The sequence below is a fragment of the Mytilus californianus genome, unplaced genomic scaffold (assembly GCF_021869535.1).
Source record: "Mytilus californianus isolate M0D057914Y unplaced genomic scaffold, xbMytCali1.0.p SCAF_21, whole genome shotgun sequence".
Taxonomy (NCBI): domain Eukaryota; kingdom Metazoa; phylum Mollusca; class Bivalvia; order Mytilida; family Mytilidae; genus Mytilus; species Mytilus californianus.
In genome coordinates, this window is record NW_026262670.1 from 832,573 (window position 1) to 852,018 (window position 19,446).

The following is a 19,446-nucleotide window of genomic DNA, read 5'->3' on the forward strand; positions in this document are numbered from 1 at the left end:
CGTGTATGTTCTATCTTATTAGAATTATTATTATTTCTCCACGAATTCAGAGAAGATAGACGCATCGGCGTGTTTTTAATCTTTTGCTTAAACAAAAAAGTTTCATTTTGTTTCCTATCTTAAATTGTAAGTTGAGTCAGCATTGAAGAACCGTTCTTATGTAAACAAATATAGAAGATATTTGAAATAGTCGTCCTCTTTCAGGGTTACAATTGCCTCATATAGTTGGAAATCGGATATACAGAATTGTTGGGACTTGAACAGGGGTCTTGGTAGCGTTAACATAATAAAGAACAGTGGCAAAAATTAATGCATACAGCATACAGCAAAATGAGCAAAAAAAAAAAAGAATAGAGAATAATGGGGTTTTTGTACACCATATCCGGATTTCGACAATTAATGTCTCTTCAGTGATGTTAGGAATCGAAACGGTATTTGGAAAGCCACACAATTTACCTCAATTTAGGATAGACTCTTGAATTTTGAGGAGTCAAAATAGGATAGACGGATCATATAAACCCGAAGGCAAATATAATACAAGCCCAAACGAAAAAAATATTAACAAGTCTAAATTGAAAACAACGTTCAAACCTATGATTGCGTTGGATAAAAATATATATTTATACTGACTTATATGGATACTTACATGACTCAAGGTACTTGAATAAATGATGATTTATTCCCTACATACTTAAATATACTATGCATCTAGTAATTAACACTGTAAATATGTATTTCTTTGTGTGTGTTCCACTATATTATATTATTTCAAATACATTTGTTAATATTTGATTTATACCTTGTATATGTAGTATGGCGAGATCTTTTATAGGTTGTACCTGTTGCTCAATCCTTTTCATATCTTATGAATGAAATATGTTTAAAATCAAATCAAAATGGATTAGCCGGCTTGAACATATGTCCGATTTCGGACCATGAGACGATATGTCTATGTGTTATAGATATGAATGTATTGTTTATTTTTGTCATTGTGTTCATTCGGGAGCTATTAATTGGGGATACATAACTTTTAACATTCACCAATACTTTTGATTTAATAGTCCAGGCTAATCTGAAAACAAGTTATTAACAATTTCAGTCCGTTGTAGTGTGTTTATTGTTTAATCTAATAAGGTAATTAGTGGTATTTACAATAGTTCTACAGCAGCTCCATATGCTGTAGACTCCGATGTTTAGATAAGTTCCGAAAATTGTACAGTCATTTGGAAGATCTTTGACTTGTACCTTATGAAGAAGTCTAAGCATGGCAGGGTTAACAAGAGCTGGTTATAGTCGTGTTATAAATCCCATGAAGAAAACTTTAGAAGCGTTTCACCTGAGATCAATGAAGTCTATAAAGTTCACCTTTGACCCATACCATCCAAATATCAGATCGATGAGGTGATTTGATGAAACACTATCGATACACACTGACAGGTCAAGTGGTCCTAGGGTAACAGGTCAGGAATAACCACCAATTGGTGGATTATACCTCAATTGACGTATAATCCACCAATTGACATATAATGGTATAGACCAATTGACGTATAATTCTTTGTTTTTCAAAGCAAATTATTCAACCAAAATGGAGCATTGTTTTCTTAAAACCATATTATTGTATGAAAACATATCAAACATTCCTAGTTTAGTATAGTGACATAACATATTGCTTTTAATCAATAATTGTATTTACAGTTTCTTCTATTGTTATCTTGTGTCAATTCTTGATTGGCAAATTTACCACTAATCACCTGTCAATGGACATCAATACTGTCTGCAGTCATGTGATTATGAGTACAACTCCACAGGTGAATGGAGCTCTTTGTTAATACTTGACTTTCATTATTAAAAGTCAATCATGGTCAATAGTACAGATGTTTCAACAAAAGAATTGTTGTACACATGCATTCTCGAGAGATGCAGCAGGCTTTGACAAAACTGAAACTTTCGGAGGACTCAATAATGGTCATAAAATAGGTTGTAAGTTGCAAAATGATGCTCCTATCTCACACTAGCATTTTATAACAAAAAAACTTGCATTATACGTCAATTGGTCTATACCAATATATGTCAATTGGTGGATTATACGTCAATTGAGGTATAATCCACCAATTGGTGGTTATTCCTGACCTGGGTAACACGAATGACCGAATAACACCGTCATTATCCAAATTACACTTGTAATGACCGAATAACACTTGAAATTTTAATATTAGCACATATTAGTGACATTTAAACATTGATTATTAAATAATATTATATTATAAGTGTATTTTATAACTTAAAAAATGATTTACCAGTCAGGGATATAACTCTATAGGGTTATTACAGAACATAACTTGCATGTGTTATTACAGATACTTTTATGAGTTGTCTACTCTTTAATCCTTAAATTTACTAAATCTGTAATAACATATATGTTTGTTATTTGTAAAATAAATCATAAATATTTTTATTTTAGTGGGCTCTAGGGAACTCATGAAACTTTGCACAGAAACTAAATGCATAGCCTTGATAACTAACTATTAATTTAGATTAATACATTTTTCATTAACCATGGTAAATCAATGAGACAAGGCTTTTAAGTGATTAACTTAGCTGTAATAACAAGGCTTAGTTATTAAAGGCATGTAACTTATTAAATGAGACACTTGGGAATTACTGGGAAGCTTGCACAGAACCTCATTACATGCTCTGATCGTTACTTCTTACAGTAAATAAAAATACATTGTAATTGAGCATGATCTATGTCTGAGCATATGCTTTGAAGTGATGTAGAGAAGCTATAATAACACCCTTTAGTTATTACAGGCATATTTGTTCTGTAATAACAGGTGTGATATGCATGATTGGCAAACTATGAACTGTTATATCTTTCTATAGTTAAGTATACATAAAGACAGTAGTAATATCAATAGAACTTGTATACATTTTAACAAAACAAATGATGTATATTGTCCCTTTGAAACATGTAACATACATATGTTATCACAGTTCTTTGATGATTTTGTCCACAATAACAAGCATATGTTATTTTTCTCTAATAACCCTATAGAGTTATATCCTTGACTGTTTACAGAAAGCATATATATTGAGTAAATCGTTAAGAAAACTTATAGGTGATTAGAGTAATTGCATGGCTTTGATGTACTTGTTAACTTTTCAAACCCTTATTGAAAAACAATTATTGGACAATACTCTGTATATACCAGTCAGGGGTACTACTTAAACAAGTGATTTCAGAATCACTTTTTCAAGTGATTTTGGCTGTGAAATATTAAAAATTTTCACAAAAATAGACACAGACTTTTTAAAATCACTGAAACAAGTAATTTGAGAAGTTAAAATGTAATCACTTCAACAAGTGTTTATAACATTTTCTTGATACTTTTCCCACAAGCTTGATTTTTTTATTGGTAAAAAGACAAGAATTCCATTGAAAAATCAACTATGTACATGCAGAAATTGTCTTTTGCTTGATTAGCCTTTCAGTTTTGACAGTTGATTTAAAATATGCAAAAACTGGAATAATTTGTAGATCAGGACATAACCTTGAAGTATATCATTATAACTCTAAAGAAAACCAATGAGGTTACCTAATATTGTTGACCTTTGTCTGATAGTAAGAGTAGTTAATGAATATTTGATTATAGAAAAATTCCCAAGGGTACTTTTAAAAGCTTTAGCGCACTAACTTCACTGGTGAAATTGATATACAAAAGAAAGGAATAATTAGTTCTATGTAGGAAAATTATAGAAAAGTTTGTCAAAATATGGAAAATCAATGAAATTAGCATTTGAAGATCAAAGGAAACATCAAAATCACTTAAATAGGTGATAACTGAATTTATCAAATCACTGAAATAGGTGATTATGAAATCACCTGTTTAAGTAGTACCCCTGACTGTATACAGTACATTATTAAATACTTTATTTTCATAGCATTTCCCTTTGAATGCATATGCAATCATTCTTTTATTCTTCCCATTGTGTTTTCCTTGGTCGCCATGTTGGATGTACACACTATATTTATAATGATCTTTATGAACTTACCTGCTTTCTGTAAATCATTTTTAAGTTATAAAATACACTTATAATATGATATTATTTAATAATCAATGTTTAAATGTCACTAATATGTGCTAATATTAAAATTTCAAGTGTTATTTGTTCATTACAAGTGTTATTTGGATAATAACGGTGTTATTCAGTCATTCGAGGTACCGGTGGTCCTATACCGGCTGCTTTTGTTTGCACCTGTCCTAAGTCAGGAACCTGATGTTCAGTGGTTGTCGTTTGTTGATGTGGTTCATAAGTGTTTCTCATTTTTAGCTCACCTGGCCCAAAGGGCCAAGTGAGATTTTCTCATCACTTGGCGTCCGTCGTCGTTAGCGTTTACAAAAATCTTCTCCTCTGAAACCACTGGGCCAAATTTTACTTGGCCACAATCATCATTAGGGTATCTAGTTTAAAAAATGTGTCCAATGACCCCGCCAACCGTCCAAGATGGCTGATATGGCTAAAAATTCGTAAGGGTTCTGCGGAACCCAGTGTCTCGCCTACTTTTGGTGTTAATCGCAGGCTCAACAAAAATGAGGAAAAAAAATTAATAAAAATATTCCCCTCTTTACTATGTTTTGATTGTAAGTAGCTTCTGTCCAAGTTTGGTAAAAATCCAGGATAATTTATGAATCTAATAAATGTTTTAAAAACTTAAACTGCAGAATGTATGTAATGTTGACTGGAAGAAAAACTAAGTCCATTCATAAGTAAAATACAGAAAAAATGGAACAAAATTTTATCAAAATTTCCTTCTAGATACTAGCTTTTGATCATAAACAAGCTTCTGTCAAAGTGTGGTACAAATCCAGGATAGTTTAAGAAAGTTGTTAAAATTTTAAAAACTTTAACCACAGAGTGAATGTAATGTTAACTGGCAGAAAAACTAAGTCCATTTATAAGTAAAATACGGAAAAATGGAATTTTTATTTTACAAAATTTACTTCTGGATACTATCTTATGATCATAAACAAGCTTCTTTCCAAGTTTGGTAGAAATCCAGGATAGTTTAAGAAAGTTATAAAAATTTCAAAAACTTTAACCACAGAGTGAATGTAATGTTTCCTGGCAGAAAACTAAGTCCACTTATAAGTAAAATACGGAAAAAATGGAATTTTTTTTTTACAAAATTTACTTTTGAATATAATCTTATGATCATAAACAAGCTTATGTCTAAGTTTGGTAGAAATCCAGGATAGTTTAAGAAAGTTATTAAAATTTCAAAAACTTTAACCACAGAGTGAATATTTGTGGACGCCGCCGACGACGACGACGACGCAGACGCCGACGGAATGTAGGATCGCTATGTCTCGCTTTTTCGACAAAAGTCGAAGGCTCGACAAAAATAGAACATAGGGTTAAAATGTAGATTTTGGCTTATATCTCTGAAACCAAAGAATTTAGCGTAAATCTGACAGGGTAAAACTGATTATCAGGTCAAGATCTATCTGCCCTGAAATTTTCAGACAAATCTAACAACCCGTTGTTGGGTTGCTGCCCCTGAATTGGTAATTTTAAGTAAATTTTGCAGTTTTTGGTTATTATCGTGAATATTATTATAGATAGAGATAAACTGTAAACAGCATTAATGTTCAGCAAAGTAAGATCTACAAATAAGTCGTCATGACCAAAATTGTCAGTCAACCCCTTTAGGAGTAATTGCCCTTTAAAGTCAATTTTTAACAATTTTTCGTTAATTTTTGTAATCTTTTACAAAAATTTTCTTCTCTGAAACTACTGAGACAAATTTAACCATACTTGGCCTTAATCATTATTAGGGTATCTAGTTTAAAAAATAAGTCCGATGACCCCGCCTTCCAACCATCATGGCCGACATGGTTAAACGTAGAACATAGGGGTAAAATGCAGTTTTTGGTTTATATCTCTGAAACTAAAGCATTTAGAGCAAATCCGACAGGTGGCAAAAATGTTCATCAGATTTAAATTTATCTGCCCTGAAATTTTCAGACGAATCTGACAACCCGTTGTTGGGTTGCTGCCCCCGAGTTAGTAATTTTACGGGGAAATTTTGCAGTGTTTTTGTTATTATCTTAGATATCATTATAATATCTAATATCTAATACTATTGATTATGATTTTAACCTTATTTTACATGATTTCCAAAGCATCAGTAAATACAGGTGAGCGACACAGGCTCTTGAGAGCCTCTAGTTTATATAGATTAGACCTTTGGTTTTCCTGTTTGAATGGTTTTACACTAGTAATTTTTGGGGCCCTTTTAATTAGCTTGCTGTTCGGTGTGATCCAAGGCTCCGTGTTGAAGACCGTACTTTGACCTACATGTATAATGGTTTACTTTTACAAATTGTGACTTGGATGGAGAGTTGTCTCATTGGCACTCATACCACATCTTCTTATATCCATACAGCTAATTCTGACAGTACTGGATATACATGTACTGGTTCTAAGGACAAGTAGACCGGAATATATAATCTACTATAGAAATGTTTTAAATTTTTGATAGGGGTAAATGATGTAAAGTACAAATAATTAATTGAAAGGCACAAATGTTTTGTTTACAACATTTCTGGATTATGGATACCTGATTGTTTACTAGTTAATACATACCTGTAAGATCATTGTGGGGCTCATATGGAAGGATCTTATCCTTTTTAGCCCACCAGTGACCTTATTTTGGTACACTTTTAAAACTGATACAACCATCAATCCTGCATGGTTTGGTGCAATATTTCACACAAAAGTTATAGAAAAACTATTTGTGTCCTCATTAGTTACTTAACTGATACATTACTGACTCCCAATGACGGTCTATACTAATTTTAAAAGCTTCCACAGTTTTTGAAGAAATTACTTCAACTGGTAGGTTATTCCAGTCATTTATAATACGTTGTGAAAAATGTCTTAAACGAAAAGAAGTGTTACATCTAGGTTTCGCTAATTTGTAAAAATGTTTATCAGGTTGAGATCTATCCGCCCTGATATTTTCAGACGAATCAGACAACCTGCTGTTGGGTTGCTGCCCCTGAATTTGGTAATTTTAAGGAAATTTTTAAGTTTTTGGTTATTATCTTGATTATTATTATAGATAGGGATAAACTGTAAACCGGCAATAATGTACAGCAAAGTAAGATCTACAAATAAGTCGACTTGACCAAAATGGTCAATTGACCCCTTAAGGGGTTATTATCCTTTATAGTCAATTTTTAACAATTTTTCTTAAATTTTTGTAATCTTTTACAAAAATCTTCTCCTCTGAAACTACTGAGACAAATTTAACCAAACATGGCCACAATCATCATTAGGGTATCTAGTTAAAAAGATGTGTACGATGACGCCGCCTGCCAACCAACATGGCCGACATGGCTAAAAATAGAACATAGGGGTAAAATGCAGTTTTTGGCTTATATCTCTGAAACTATTAATATTATTAAAAGCATTTAGAGCAAATCTGATGTGGGTAAACATGTGCATCAGGTTTAGATTGATCCACCCTGAAATTTTCAGACGAATCAAATAACCCGTTGTTGGGTTGCTGCCCCTGAATTGGTAATTTTAAAGAAATTTTGCAGTTTTTGCTTATTATCTTGAATATTATTATAGATAGAGATAAACTGTAAACAGCAATAGTGTTCAGCAAAGTACGATCTACAAATAAGTCAATATGACCAAAATTGTCAGTTGACCTCTTAAGGAGTTATTGCCCTTTATAGTCAATTTCTAACAATTTTTCGTAAATTTTTGTAATCTTTTACAAAAATCTTTTCCACTTACCGGTAATCTACTGTACTGATTCGACTGCCAAATAGAATTAAACTTAGCCACAATTTTCAATAGGGTATCTTGATTGAAAAATGTATCCGATGACGCTGTCATCCAACCAACATGGCAGCTTAGAGTAGAACATAGGGGTTTACTATCATGACTATAGAAGTCTATGGGAAAATTGTAAAAAAACAATTTCAAATGGTCACAACTTGAAAACTAATTTTGATAATGATAAGGGGTCTTCAGTTACTATTGTAAAACTACAATGGGATGACCTGCTTTAAATTTAACTACTGGGCCAAATTAAACCAAACTTGGCATCAATCATTATTAGTGTATCTTATACTATTTATTATGATATTAATTTTACATGATTTCCAAAACCTCAGTAGATACAGGTGAGCTACACAAGCTCTTTGAGAGTTGTTATATCTTTCAATTCTTTGAGCAGAACATCTATAGCCCTTACAGTCCTACAGTTTATCAGCTAGGAACAGAGATTCCAATCTAGTTTGCCATTTACAAAAACCAAATATGGTAAACAGAAACCAGCGACAACCAATGAATTATAGCCTCCTGACTTGGGTCAGGCACATGAAAAATTTGGCTGTCTTCAAAAATGTTTCTGAGCACTCAATATTCCCCTAACCTGGAGCTGTGTTTGATGTTACAACACAAATTAATGCACTGTAAAGATTTAAAGTAAAAAGGCTTAAGTTTAACTCATCAGATTGAAAAAATATTGATACTGATAAATGTGATCAGAGCTGTAGTGTACCAATAAAACATTGATAACAAATTCCAAATTGTAGGTAAAATAGAATTCCTAGAAGGACCAGGAAAGGCCCTGATAAGTCCCAACCATTGAGTGCAGGGGCACACAAATGGTGACTATAAGGTTAAAAGGTTGAAGACTTCATTGGAATGATAAATCAAGTTTTATTGTTTTTACATCAATGGTCATAATTATGAAATAACATATTTTTCAGAGAGTGTTTATTCCTGATAAAACAGGCACGTATACTAAAGACAAACTTGAACTGTGCAACAAAAGTTGATGTAAAATCTAATCGCTGTGATCCCGAGATCAACATAGCATTTAGTGAGTATAAAATATTAAGGTAGAGTGCTGTGGATTTATTATTTTATGAAAACCACAAAAATGCAATTTTTCCTCAATCCATGAAAAATTGGTATACACAAAAATAAATGAATCCACAGTAAATATAAGAAAAAGAAAGAAGGGGTAAGTCAGCAACCTAACAACACAATAATTTAAAATAAGAAAAAAGATCAACATGCTGTCCAATAAAAATAACAAACTATAAAAATCAGTTGAAAAAGGTTTGACTCATCAGGTTAACACAAAGCACAAAAACTAACAAAAAGACTAAAGACACAAAACGTCAATTTAAGAGTACTTGCAGTTACTGAAAGCTAGTTCAAAGCCAATTACAACTAACAACATGAACAAAATAAATCATGTTACCCTTGAGCATGTAAAGTGTTGGAAGGACAGACAACTCTATGGCTAGAAGAAAAGAACAGACACATAAAAATAGTTAAGAACAGACACACAACATAGTCAAAAAGGACGAACAACAGTCAAGAACAGACAAACAACATAGTCAAGAACAGACACACAACATAGACAAGAATAGACAAATAACATAGACAAGAACAGACAAACAACATAGTCAAGAACAGACACACAACATAGACAAGAACAGACAAACAACATAGTCAAGAACAGACACACTACATAGACAAGAACAGTCAAACAACATAGTCAAGAACAGACACACAACATAGACAAGAACAGACATACAACATAGTCAAGAACAGACACACAACATAGACAAGAACAGACAAACAACATAGACAAGTATAGACAAACAACATAGACAAGAACAGACTCACAACATAGACAAGAACAGACACACAACTTAGACAAATATAGACAAACAACATAGACAAGAAAAGACTCACAACTTAGTCAAGAACAGACACACAACTTAGTCAAGAACAGACACACAACATAGACAAGAACAGACAAACAACATAGACAAGTATAGACAAACAACATAGACAAGAAAAGACTCACAACTTAGTCAAGAACAGATACACAATGTAGACAAGAACAAACAAACAACTTAGTCAAGAACAGACACACAACATAGACAAGAACAGACAAACAAAATAGACAAGAACAGACAAACAACATAGACAAGTATGGACAAACAACATAGACAAGAACAGACTCACAACATAGACAAGGACAGACACACAACATAGACAAGAAAAGACTCACAACTTAGTCAAGAACAGACACACAACTTAGTCAAGAACAGACACACAACATAGACAAGAACAGACACACAACATAGACAAAAACAGACACACAACTTAGTCAAGAACAGACACACAACATAGACAAGAACAGACAAACAAAAAAGACAAGAACAGACAAACAACATAGACAAGAACAGACACACAACATAGACAAGAACAGATACACAACATAGACAACAACAGACACACAACATAGACAACAACAGACACACAACATAGACAAGAACAGACACAAAATGTAGACAAGCACAGACACACAACATAGACAAGAACAGACACACAACATAGACAAGAACAGACAAACAACTTAGTCAAGAACAGACAAACAACTAAGACAAGAACAGACAAACAACATAGACAAGAACAGACACACAACTTAATCAAGAACAGGAACACACCATAGAAAAGAACAGACAAACAACATAGATTAGAACAGACACACAACATAGGCAAGAACAGACACACAACATAGACAAGAACAGACACACAACATAGACAAGAACAGACAAACAAAATAGACAAGCACAGACAAACAACATAGACAAGCACAGACAAACAACATAGACGAGAACAGACAAACAACATAGACAAGAACAGATTAACAACATAGACAAGCACAGACAAACAACATAGACAAGAACAGACAAACAACATAGACAAGAACAGACAAACAACATAGACAAGAACAGACACACAACATAGACAAGAACAGACAAACAACATAGATTAGAACAGACCCACAACATAGGCAAGAACAGACACAAAACATAGACAAGAACAGACACACAACAGACAAGAACAGACACACAACATAGACAAGAATAGACACACAACATAGACAAGAACAGACAAACAACTTAGTCCAGAACAGACACACAACATAGACAAGAACAGACACACAACATAGACAAGAACAGACACACAACTTAGTCAAGAACAGGTACACACCATAGAAAAGAACAGACAAACAACATAAATTAGAACAGACACACAACATTGGCAAGAACAGACACAAAACATAGGCAAGGACAGACACACAACATAGACAAGAACAGAAACACAACATAGACAAGAACAGACAAACAACATAGATTAGAACAGACCCACAACATAGGCAAGAACAGACACACAACATAGACAAGAACAGACACACAACAGACAAGAACAGACACACAACATAGACAAGAATAGACACTCAACATAGACAAGAACAGACAAACAACTTAGTCCAGAACAGACACACAACATAGACAAGAACAGACACACAACATAGACAAGAACAAACAAACAACATAGACAAGAACAGACACACAACATAGACAAGAACAGACAAACAACTTAGTCAAGAACAGACACACAACATAGACAAGAACAGGCACACAACATAGACAAGAACAGACACACAACTTAGTCAAGAACAGACACACAACATAGACAAGAACAGACACACAACATAGACAAGAACAGACACACAACATAGACAAGAACAAACAAACAACATAGAAAAGAACAGACAAACAACTAAGACAAGAACAGACAAACAACATAGACAAGAACAGACAAACAACATAGACAAGAACAGACACACAACATAGACAAGAACAGACAAACAACTTAATCAAGAACAGGCACACACCATAGAAAAGAACAGACACACAACATAGGCAAGAACAGACACACAACATAGACAAGAACAGACAAACAACATAGACAAGAACAAACAAACAAACAACTTAGCAAAATTGATGAATATAATTGCGATGTCATTTGGTCTTAAAATTTTACCAGCAATATACATCAGGGATTGGCATTAATAAAGGCCTGCAATTGGTTTTTGAATTTACAGTATAAACTTGTTATAATGAAAGGTTCATCTATATGTTGGATATAATGCCTATCAACAAACACAATAAAAAAATAAGTGTCCAATATGAAAATCATGTGACTTGGCTATTTGTATTTCCATAAAACAAAAAGCTGTATTAATTTATTCTAACATTTTACAGGGTGATTCAATGAGGACTTAATTACACTGATTCATTTGAGGATAGGTTAATCTCTGGCTAGATTTAAATACCGTAAATTCTGAAATTATTGCAATGATTTTATTAATGCAAAAAAATGCTTGCAATAACAAAAAGTCGCATTCATTATATCTGTATTAATTTTCCTTCAAAAATATTTTGCAATCGCAAAAATTTGATTTTACATTTTTCCCAGTGGTCAAGGATTTGCATTAATTTCTGAATTTACAATAGATTGAATCTGCTGGTCTTTTTATTAGTACTTTTGGTGTTGAACAAAGCTTTACATGACAGCTTGCTGTCAAACAGAAATCATAATGGTAGAAAAGTATGTCATGTCACATTCTCTTTCAATACAGTTCCTGTTTTTGTGGGTAAAATTGCACAAATTGCAATTGATTCCCAATAGTCACTAGTTGGTTTTAGCTAGATTTCAACCTTTTCATTACCTGTGTATTGTGAGTACACACGACAAAGTGCACGGAGCTGATCATTGTTTAGATCCTATCCATGCCTGTGTAAAGCAATTAATAAATGATACAAACTTAGATATTTAATTTACCAGATAATGTCAAGGTAACCAGATCATTAGAGCTATTTTCCTAATGCAGTTGAAAGGTTTGGTTGGCTTACTTGCTTTGTTTGTATAAATGTTTGCTCAAGCATTGTAATTAAGATTGACATCTGCAATTAATAGATTAGGAGGGCTTCAGCTTGTATACATTACACGCTGCATTATACTTAACATCCAATAACATTTAAGTACATTTTGTATAATGTTTACAAGCTGAAGCCCCACCTATCTATTGATTGCAGATGTCAATCTTAATTACAATGCTTAAGCAAACATTTATACAAACAAAGCAAGCCAATCAAACCTTTATACTACAATCATTAGGAAAATAGCTCTAAAAATTATACACGTTGTAGAAAGTAGTACTTAGTTGCGTATGAATCTCTCTTTTCAGTTGATGACCACAAAGTCAAGTTTAAGACATCTGAATTAACCACTTTAGACATTTTACAAAGACTACATGAATTTAGTGATGAAAAAGACCCTAAAAAGAATGAAAAAGTTGTAGTGATGACAAAGGCAAAGAAGAGAAACAAATGATCAATATTTTGTCTTAATTGTGTGTGTGTGTGTGTGTGTGTGTGTGTGAATCTGTGAGGAAATGTAATAGTTTTATGAATATAAATAATGTATATAAAATATTAACATAAGGTGTTGGGTTTTTTTTTTTCATAAAGAAAAAAGGAATTACAAATGAGCATTTTGTGAGTATTGCATGGCAATACATAGTCCCCTACCAGTTAAAAATTCATTGTATTGGAACAAAATTCTAACTTGATCTATAACTTGTCATGGTGTAAACTATATAACAAATATCTAGTCAATATCATCAAGCATGACAAAAAAAAGTGCAGAAAACTGAATATTTGAGTGAATTTTCTAAGTCCAAGGTCCATAACTCAGCACAAAATCATCAGACCGTAACAAAATTCAAACTTGATCTGTAACTTGTCATGATAAAACAATACACCAAATATCAAATCAGTATCTTCAAGCATGAAGAAAAAAAGTGCGGAAAACTGATTTGCCTAACTGACGGATGGACAGACGAACGGAATGCAAACATAAAGTCCCCTTCGACTTCGTTGATAGGGGACTAATAAGGATATCAATCTAGAAAATACTAGACTGAAGGTACATGGCTAAACAATCTCCATGGAATGAGATGTGCCAATGCTAATACAACTGCATACCAAATACCATTGACTTATTATAAGTCGTTCCCTTTTAAAAAACCTAAACAGAAACATTAACTTGTAAACTATGTAAAAGTTTCAAAGTCAATGAACCACGATCAGGGTGGCCAAATAATCTCCATGGTAATGAGATATGCCAATGCTTATACAACTGAACACCAATTAACATTGACCTACCACTAATGGTTCCCCATAAATTGACCTAGTCACAAACTAATACATGTAAACTATGAAAAGTTTCAAAGTCAATAGACCTTGGCTGAGGGGGCGGGGCCAAATAATCTCCATGGTAATGAGATATGCCAATGCTTATACAACTGCATACCAAATATCATTGACCTACCACTAGTGGTTCCCCATAAATTGACCTAATCACAAACTAATGCATGTAAACTATGAAAAGTTTCAAAGTCAATAGTCCTTGACTGAGGGGGCGGGGCCGTATAATCTCCATGGTAATGAGATATGCCAATGCTTATACAACTGCATACCTAATAACATTGACCTACCACTAGTGGTTCACCATGAACTAGACCTAATCACAAACTAATACATTGTTGACGCCGCCGCCGCCGGAAACAGCATACCTATGTCTCGCTTTTTGATTCCGTCAAGGCGAGACAAAAATGAGAAAAAATGGTCCAAAACTAACAAAATTGAGTCCATGACCAACAGAACTGAACATAACAAAATAGTTCGCATACTTCTGTCAATATTAGTAACATGGTCTTACTAAATGTTCTTTATCAGTTCATAACCCAAAATAAGGAGAACAGTTGTGTCAGGTCCATAACATTTTGATATTTTTATTTATATTTAATAAGGGTATGACACCTCAAAAAACGTTTGGCATGACCTTTCCCCTCATGGTCAACTTATTTATTTGAGTGACATGATACTGTCTGGGCCATACTTTTTATCTTTTGACACTGGTGTAAAAAAAAAATTGAAAATTAGAGGACACTGAATAACTACACAGGCAAAATTGAATTTCACCAAATCTAAATTAAGGTACTTTCCAAATTGTTTACCCTTCAATTAAATTTACCAAGTCTGACAAGGTGTGCCTGCTTATCAAATTTATCAATCACTGATTGTCCTTTTACTAAATATGAAAGTCTATATATCCGTGGTTAATGTGGCTGTGGTTTGTGTAAAATCAACTGTGAAGGCTGCATGGTCACTTGTAGTGTTTTACATCCTCCTCATTTGGTCTTTAGTGACAGCACATTGGCAATCATACCACATCTCCTTATATGGTCTTTAGTGACAGTAAAATTGGCAATCATACCACATCTTATTTGGTCTTTAGTGACAGCACATTGGCAATCATACCACATCTCCTTATTTTTATATTAAAAGGTATATTTAATAAGTGACCTCTGAATGATATGTCCATGAAGACAGGTACAATTGAATGAGATATGAAACAATACAAACAGTGTTCTACTTTTTTTTAAGAATTCTTTTATTTCAAACATTGAAGAATAAAAATTTACAATATATAGTGAAGAAAATCGGTTGATTGATTCTGATAACAGCAAAAATAGTAAACAAGGAAATATAATAAATAACAATGTTTATAAAACCATTGACAGTTAAGGGAGCTACCATTTGATTTTTATGGGGGGGGGGGGGGTGGCTAGGATGAAAAATGTTGTCCTGTCTTTTTATTTTTCCCTCTATTCGGTCCTGCCTTCTTTTTTTTTTTTATTTTATCCTGACTTTTTTTTTTTACATTCACTGTCATCCTGCCTTTTTTTTTTAACTCAAAACTCCTGTCCTGCCTATTTTTTTCAATTTTCATCCTAGCCCCCCCATAAAAATCAAATGGTAGCTCTAATTATCCGATAAGAGATTACAGGGTGTAGTTACTGGCACTGGTTTCCAAAGAAAGATTGAACCAGTTTTATATCTTTACTTGTTTGCCAGATGATCTATAGAACTCGATTTCAGGTACAAGATCCGTTTATCAATCTCATAATACTGATAATAGAAACTCTATCCACCCGAGAACAAGTGGCAAGGAGTAAAGAATTGTTACGTTTCACCTTTAACCAGACCATGAAATTTCAATTCAATGTTTTAAATTGGACCAAAATGAATAAATTGTAAGTCCTTATATTTATGAGTTTCAATCTAATGATGTTTTGTGGTAAAATCTTTGGTTAGGGGATTATCCTTATTTTATATATGTTAGAAACTCAAAAGTTACATTCTATGCACAAAACAGGTAATTTTAAAATGCGTTTTGATTAACTTCAAAATCTGCATAATGAGTACATCATAATACTATAAATTAGATATGGTCATTAAAAGAAAACAACATATATTCTTTTGGGTTTGACCATCATTTCAGCAGTAATGTTGGAATTAAAACATGATTATTGAAAGGTCTTATAAATAATAAACAGTAGTTTACAAGTGTATGCTACATATTTCTAGAAAAACAACCTCAGACATACATGAGACCAAAAGGGTATAGCCCCAGTTCAAAAAGGGCATGCTCCAGACCAAAACGGCCTACCCAGTTCAAAAAGACCTACTACAGATCAAAAGGGCATGTCCCAGTTACAAAGGACATGCTCCAGACCAAAAGGACCAGCCCCCAATTCAAAAGGGCATGCTCCAGATCATGGAAGTAAATATTAGCTATATCATGACAGACCAAAAGAAACCAAATGCATAAAACCTTTGGAAGTAAACTCAAAATGTTCTGAACCATCTCCAGTCAACATTTTTAGTATTGCATTAATTTAGGAAATAAAGTACTGGGTATGAAGAGTTGTCATCGTCAATTTGAGATTTGAATATTGCAAATATCCGTTTACCATTTACTCTGGTCCATGTCACCAGTAATGCTGCATTTGTGACTGTCAAATAATCAACTGACAGTGACAGCTCTCCAAACAAAGTAGTTTTATTCCTTGACTATTCCATGATTCATAAATACGATTTATAAACACAGGTAATCTCAAATAAATCAAAACACTATCATCAATATAACATGTAAAACAACAAAACCCTGAAATAAATTACAGCCATAACAGATTTACATTCAGCATGGCTTCATATTTGGTCCCAATCAATGTGAATACAAAACAAATTATTACAACAGCAACAAATATCAGATGACACAGCACAAAGTACAAACCAACTTATACACAAAAAATCAGTACATATATATATATAAAATTTTGAAAGGGTGGAAAAACCTCCTTTGAAATTATAAAGTGAGCTGTGTCAGATAGAAATCGACCTTAGGCAAATGAACATCAATATATCTGTTGAGTTTCGAGTTGAAAAAATCTCTATGCAAATTCTGCAACTGTTTGAAAATTGAGTTGATGTATGAACCCTACAAAATAGACCAAAATTCATCTTTTATTTCGTATTTGGATGTTCCAAAATTCAAAGTCTTCCACATGTACATATATATAAGTGCACTTGCATAAGGTCGATTTCTATCCGACGCAGTTCAAGTATTAAAGTAGTACAGTTATAACATATATGAGGACTTTCTAATCCTATAAGGGTGCTACCATTTGATTTTAATGGGGGGGGGGCTAGGATGAAAAATTTTGTCCTGCCTTTTTATTTTTCCCTCTTTTTGGTCGTCTTTTTATTTTTCACTCTATTCGGTCCTGCCTTTTTTTTTTATAGTTTATCCTGACTTTTTTTTACTTAAATTGTCATCCTGACTTTTTTTTTTGCAAACAATCCCATCCTGCCTTTTTTTTACTCAAAACTCCTGTCCTGCCTATTTTTTTCAAATTTCATCCTAGCCCCTCCCATAAAAATCAAATGGTAGCTCCCTAACATCTTTATAAATAGCCTAACACCAACAACAATGAGTACAACATATATGAGCAATAAATAGGTCGTATAACTAATTGAAATGTCTAGAAACAATTGCATACATGGATATAATAAGATTACATTAGTTTGGCACTAAATTCAACATTCACCATTAAAAGAGTTTGGAAAAATTCACTAAGAGAACTTTAATTCATAAATGTATAAATCCATCTTCAAATTTAAATATACTGTAAATTCCGAAATTATTGCGAGGTTTTATTTAATGCGAATGGGTGAGTATCCCAATAATAAGAACTCGCATTCTGATATCAGATACATAACTATGCAGATTTTCTTGCAATCTCAATAATTAATCTCGCATTTTTGTCCTCTCTTCAACAATTGCAAAATTAAATGCACGCATTAGTTTCTGAATTTACAGTAATAGCTCCTAGTAGGATAATTATACACTAAATTTATTACTTAAAAAAAAGAACGGTAAAAATGCATCACTTAAAGTTTGTTACCATATTTCAGGAAGCTCTGATTTGAAAGTGTAACCAAGTTATGAACAGGAGTAGAAAAAGATAAACTTGAACTTTTTCAATACCTCCCTTTTTTCTCCTAATATGAGGGGCCTCAGTGGCCGAGTGGTCTAAGTAGTCGAACTACTGTATTACTAGCCTGTCAACACTGAGGTTGAGAGTTCGAATTCCGAATGTGGCAAATGCGCTAGACTCCAATCTTAATTGACTAGGATTGTCAGTTTTCCTACAGAAGCTTGTGGTTCTCTCAGGGCACTCTGGCTTCCTCGACCAATATAAATCGATTGCCGCGAAACAGCACAATAGTGCTGAAAGTGGCGTTAAACACCAATCAATCAATCAATTTTCTACTAATTAAAAATTAAAATATCAGGTGCACACCTTTATGTCCTGTAGAAAAATATGTGTAAGATTGGTTGAATTGTGTGATGTTGTTTAGAAGGAGTTGTGGATCAACAAACTCACACAAGCAGAAATGGCTTAGTTTTTGTTTTGATATCAAATGTCATACAGATCATTACGATAACAGGGTCACAATATAATATCACCTGTAGAGTCTGTTTAAGTTTGGTTAAATTCTGTCAATTTGTTTCCAAGAAGTTTTAGATTAACAAAGTGTGAACAGAAATGATCACTGTTTTGCCAAAGTTAAAGGGGTAAAAAAAATTTGATAAACAGATGGATTACTTCAGCTCTAAAACAATAAAAATATCTAAAGCGATTTATATACAGCTGTTAATGTTAACACTTTGATATGTTTTATGTTAATAATGCTTGAGAAATTAAATCGAAACTATCACAAAATTTTACTATAAATTTTCCATCAAAAATATTTTGATTCTATACAAAATTCAGGTGGGATTGAGGATATCGGTTTTCATAGGCAAGATTCAATTAAAAAAAATATTGCTCATTGTGAAATTCAATGGAAATATATAAATGGTGAATTTAAATGATAGAAAAAAAATTCCCTGAAATCTACTTTAAATCTTGTCACACAAAAAATCCAGTTTACAATTTCCTTTTAAATATATGGTGTTAAAATGTTAAATTTAATATCTTATTCAAGTAATAAATGCCAAAGTTTGTTTTTTTTTCATTTAAGATGCATGTTAACACAGTACAAGACTTTACAAGTAAATTAATCAAAA

At 32.9% G+C, this 19,446-nt stretch overlaps 1 protein-coding gene across 1 annotated transcript; it reads left to right on the forward strand.

The window, feature by feature from the left end:
- The first annotated feature begins 1,211 nt into the window (after positions 1-1,211).
- Positions 1,212-13,406, forward strand: LOC127731952 (probable 39S ribosomal protein L53, mitochondrial). Its single transcript, XM_052240892.1, has 3 exons — positions 1,212-1,401; positions 8,796-8,908; positions 13,151-13,406. The coding sequence occupies exons 1-3, from the start codon at positions 1,265-1,267 to the stop codon at positions 13,294-13,296; spliced, it is 396 nt and encodes a 131-aa protein (XP_052096852.1). The 5' UTR covers positions 1,212-1,264; the 3' UTR covers positions 13,297-13,406.
- The last annotated feature ends 6,040 nt before the right edge of the window (positions 13,407-19,446 follow it).

Bases quoted from the DNA above. Each gene is read 5' to 3' on its own strand.
- LOC127731952 (XM_052240892.1), top strand. From the start codon at position 1,265: ATGGCAGGGTTAACAAGAGCTGGTTATAGTCGTGTTATAAATCCCATG. The intron at 1,402-8,795 runs GTGATTTGATGA...CATATTTTTCAG, and splicing joins CCAAATATCAGATCGATGAG to AGAGTGTTTATTCCTGATAA. The intron at 8,909-13,150 runs GTGAGTATAAAA...CTCTCTTTTCAG, and splicing joins CGAGATCAACATAGCATTTA to TTGATGACCACAAAGTCAAG.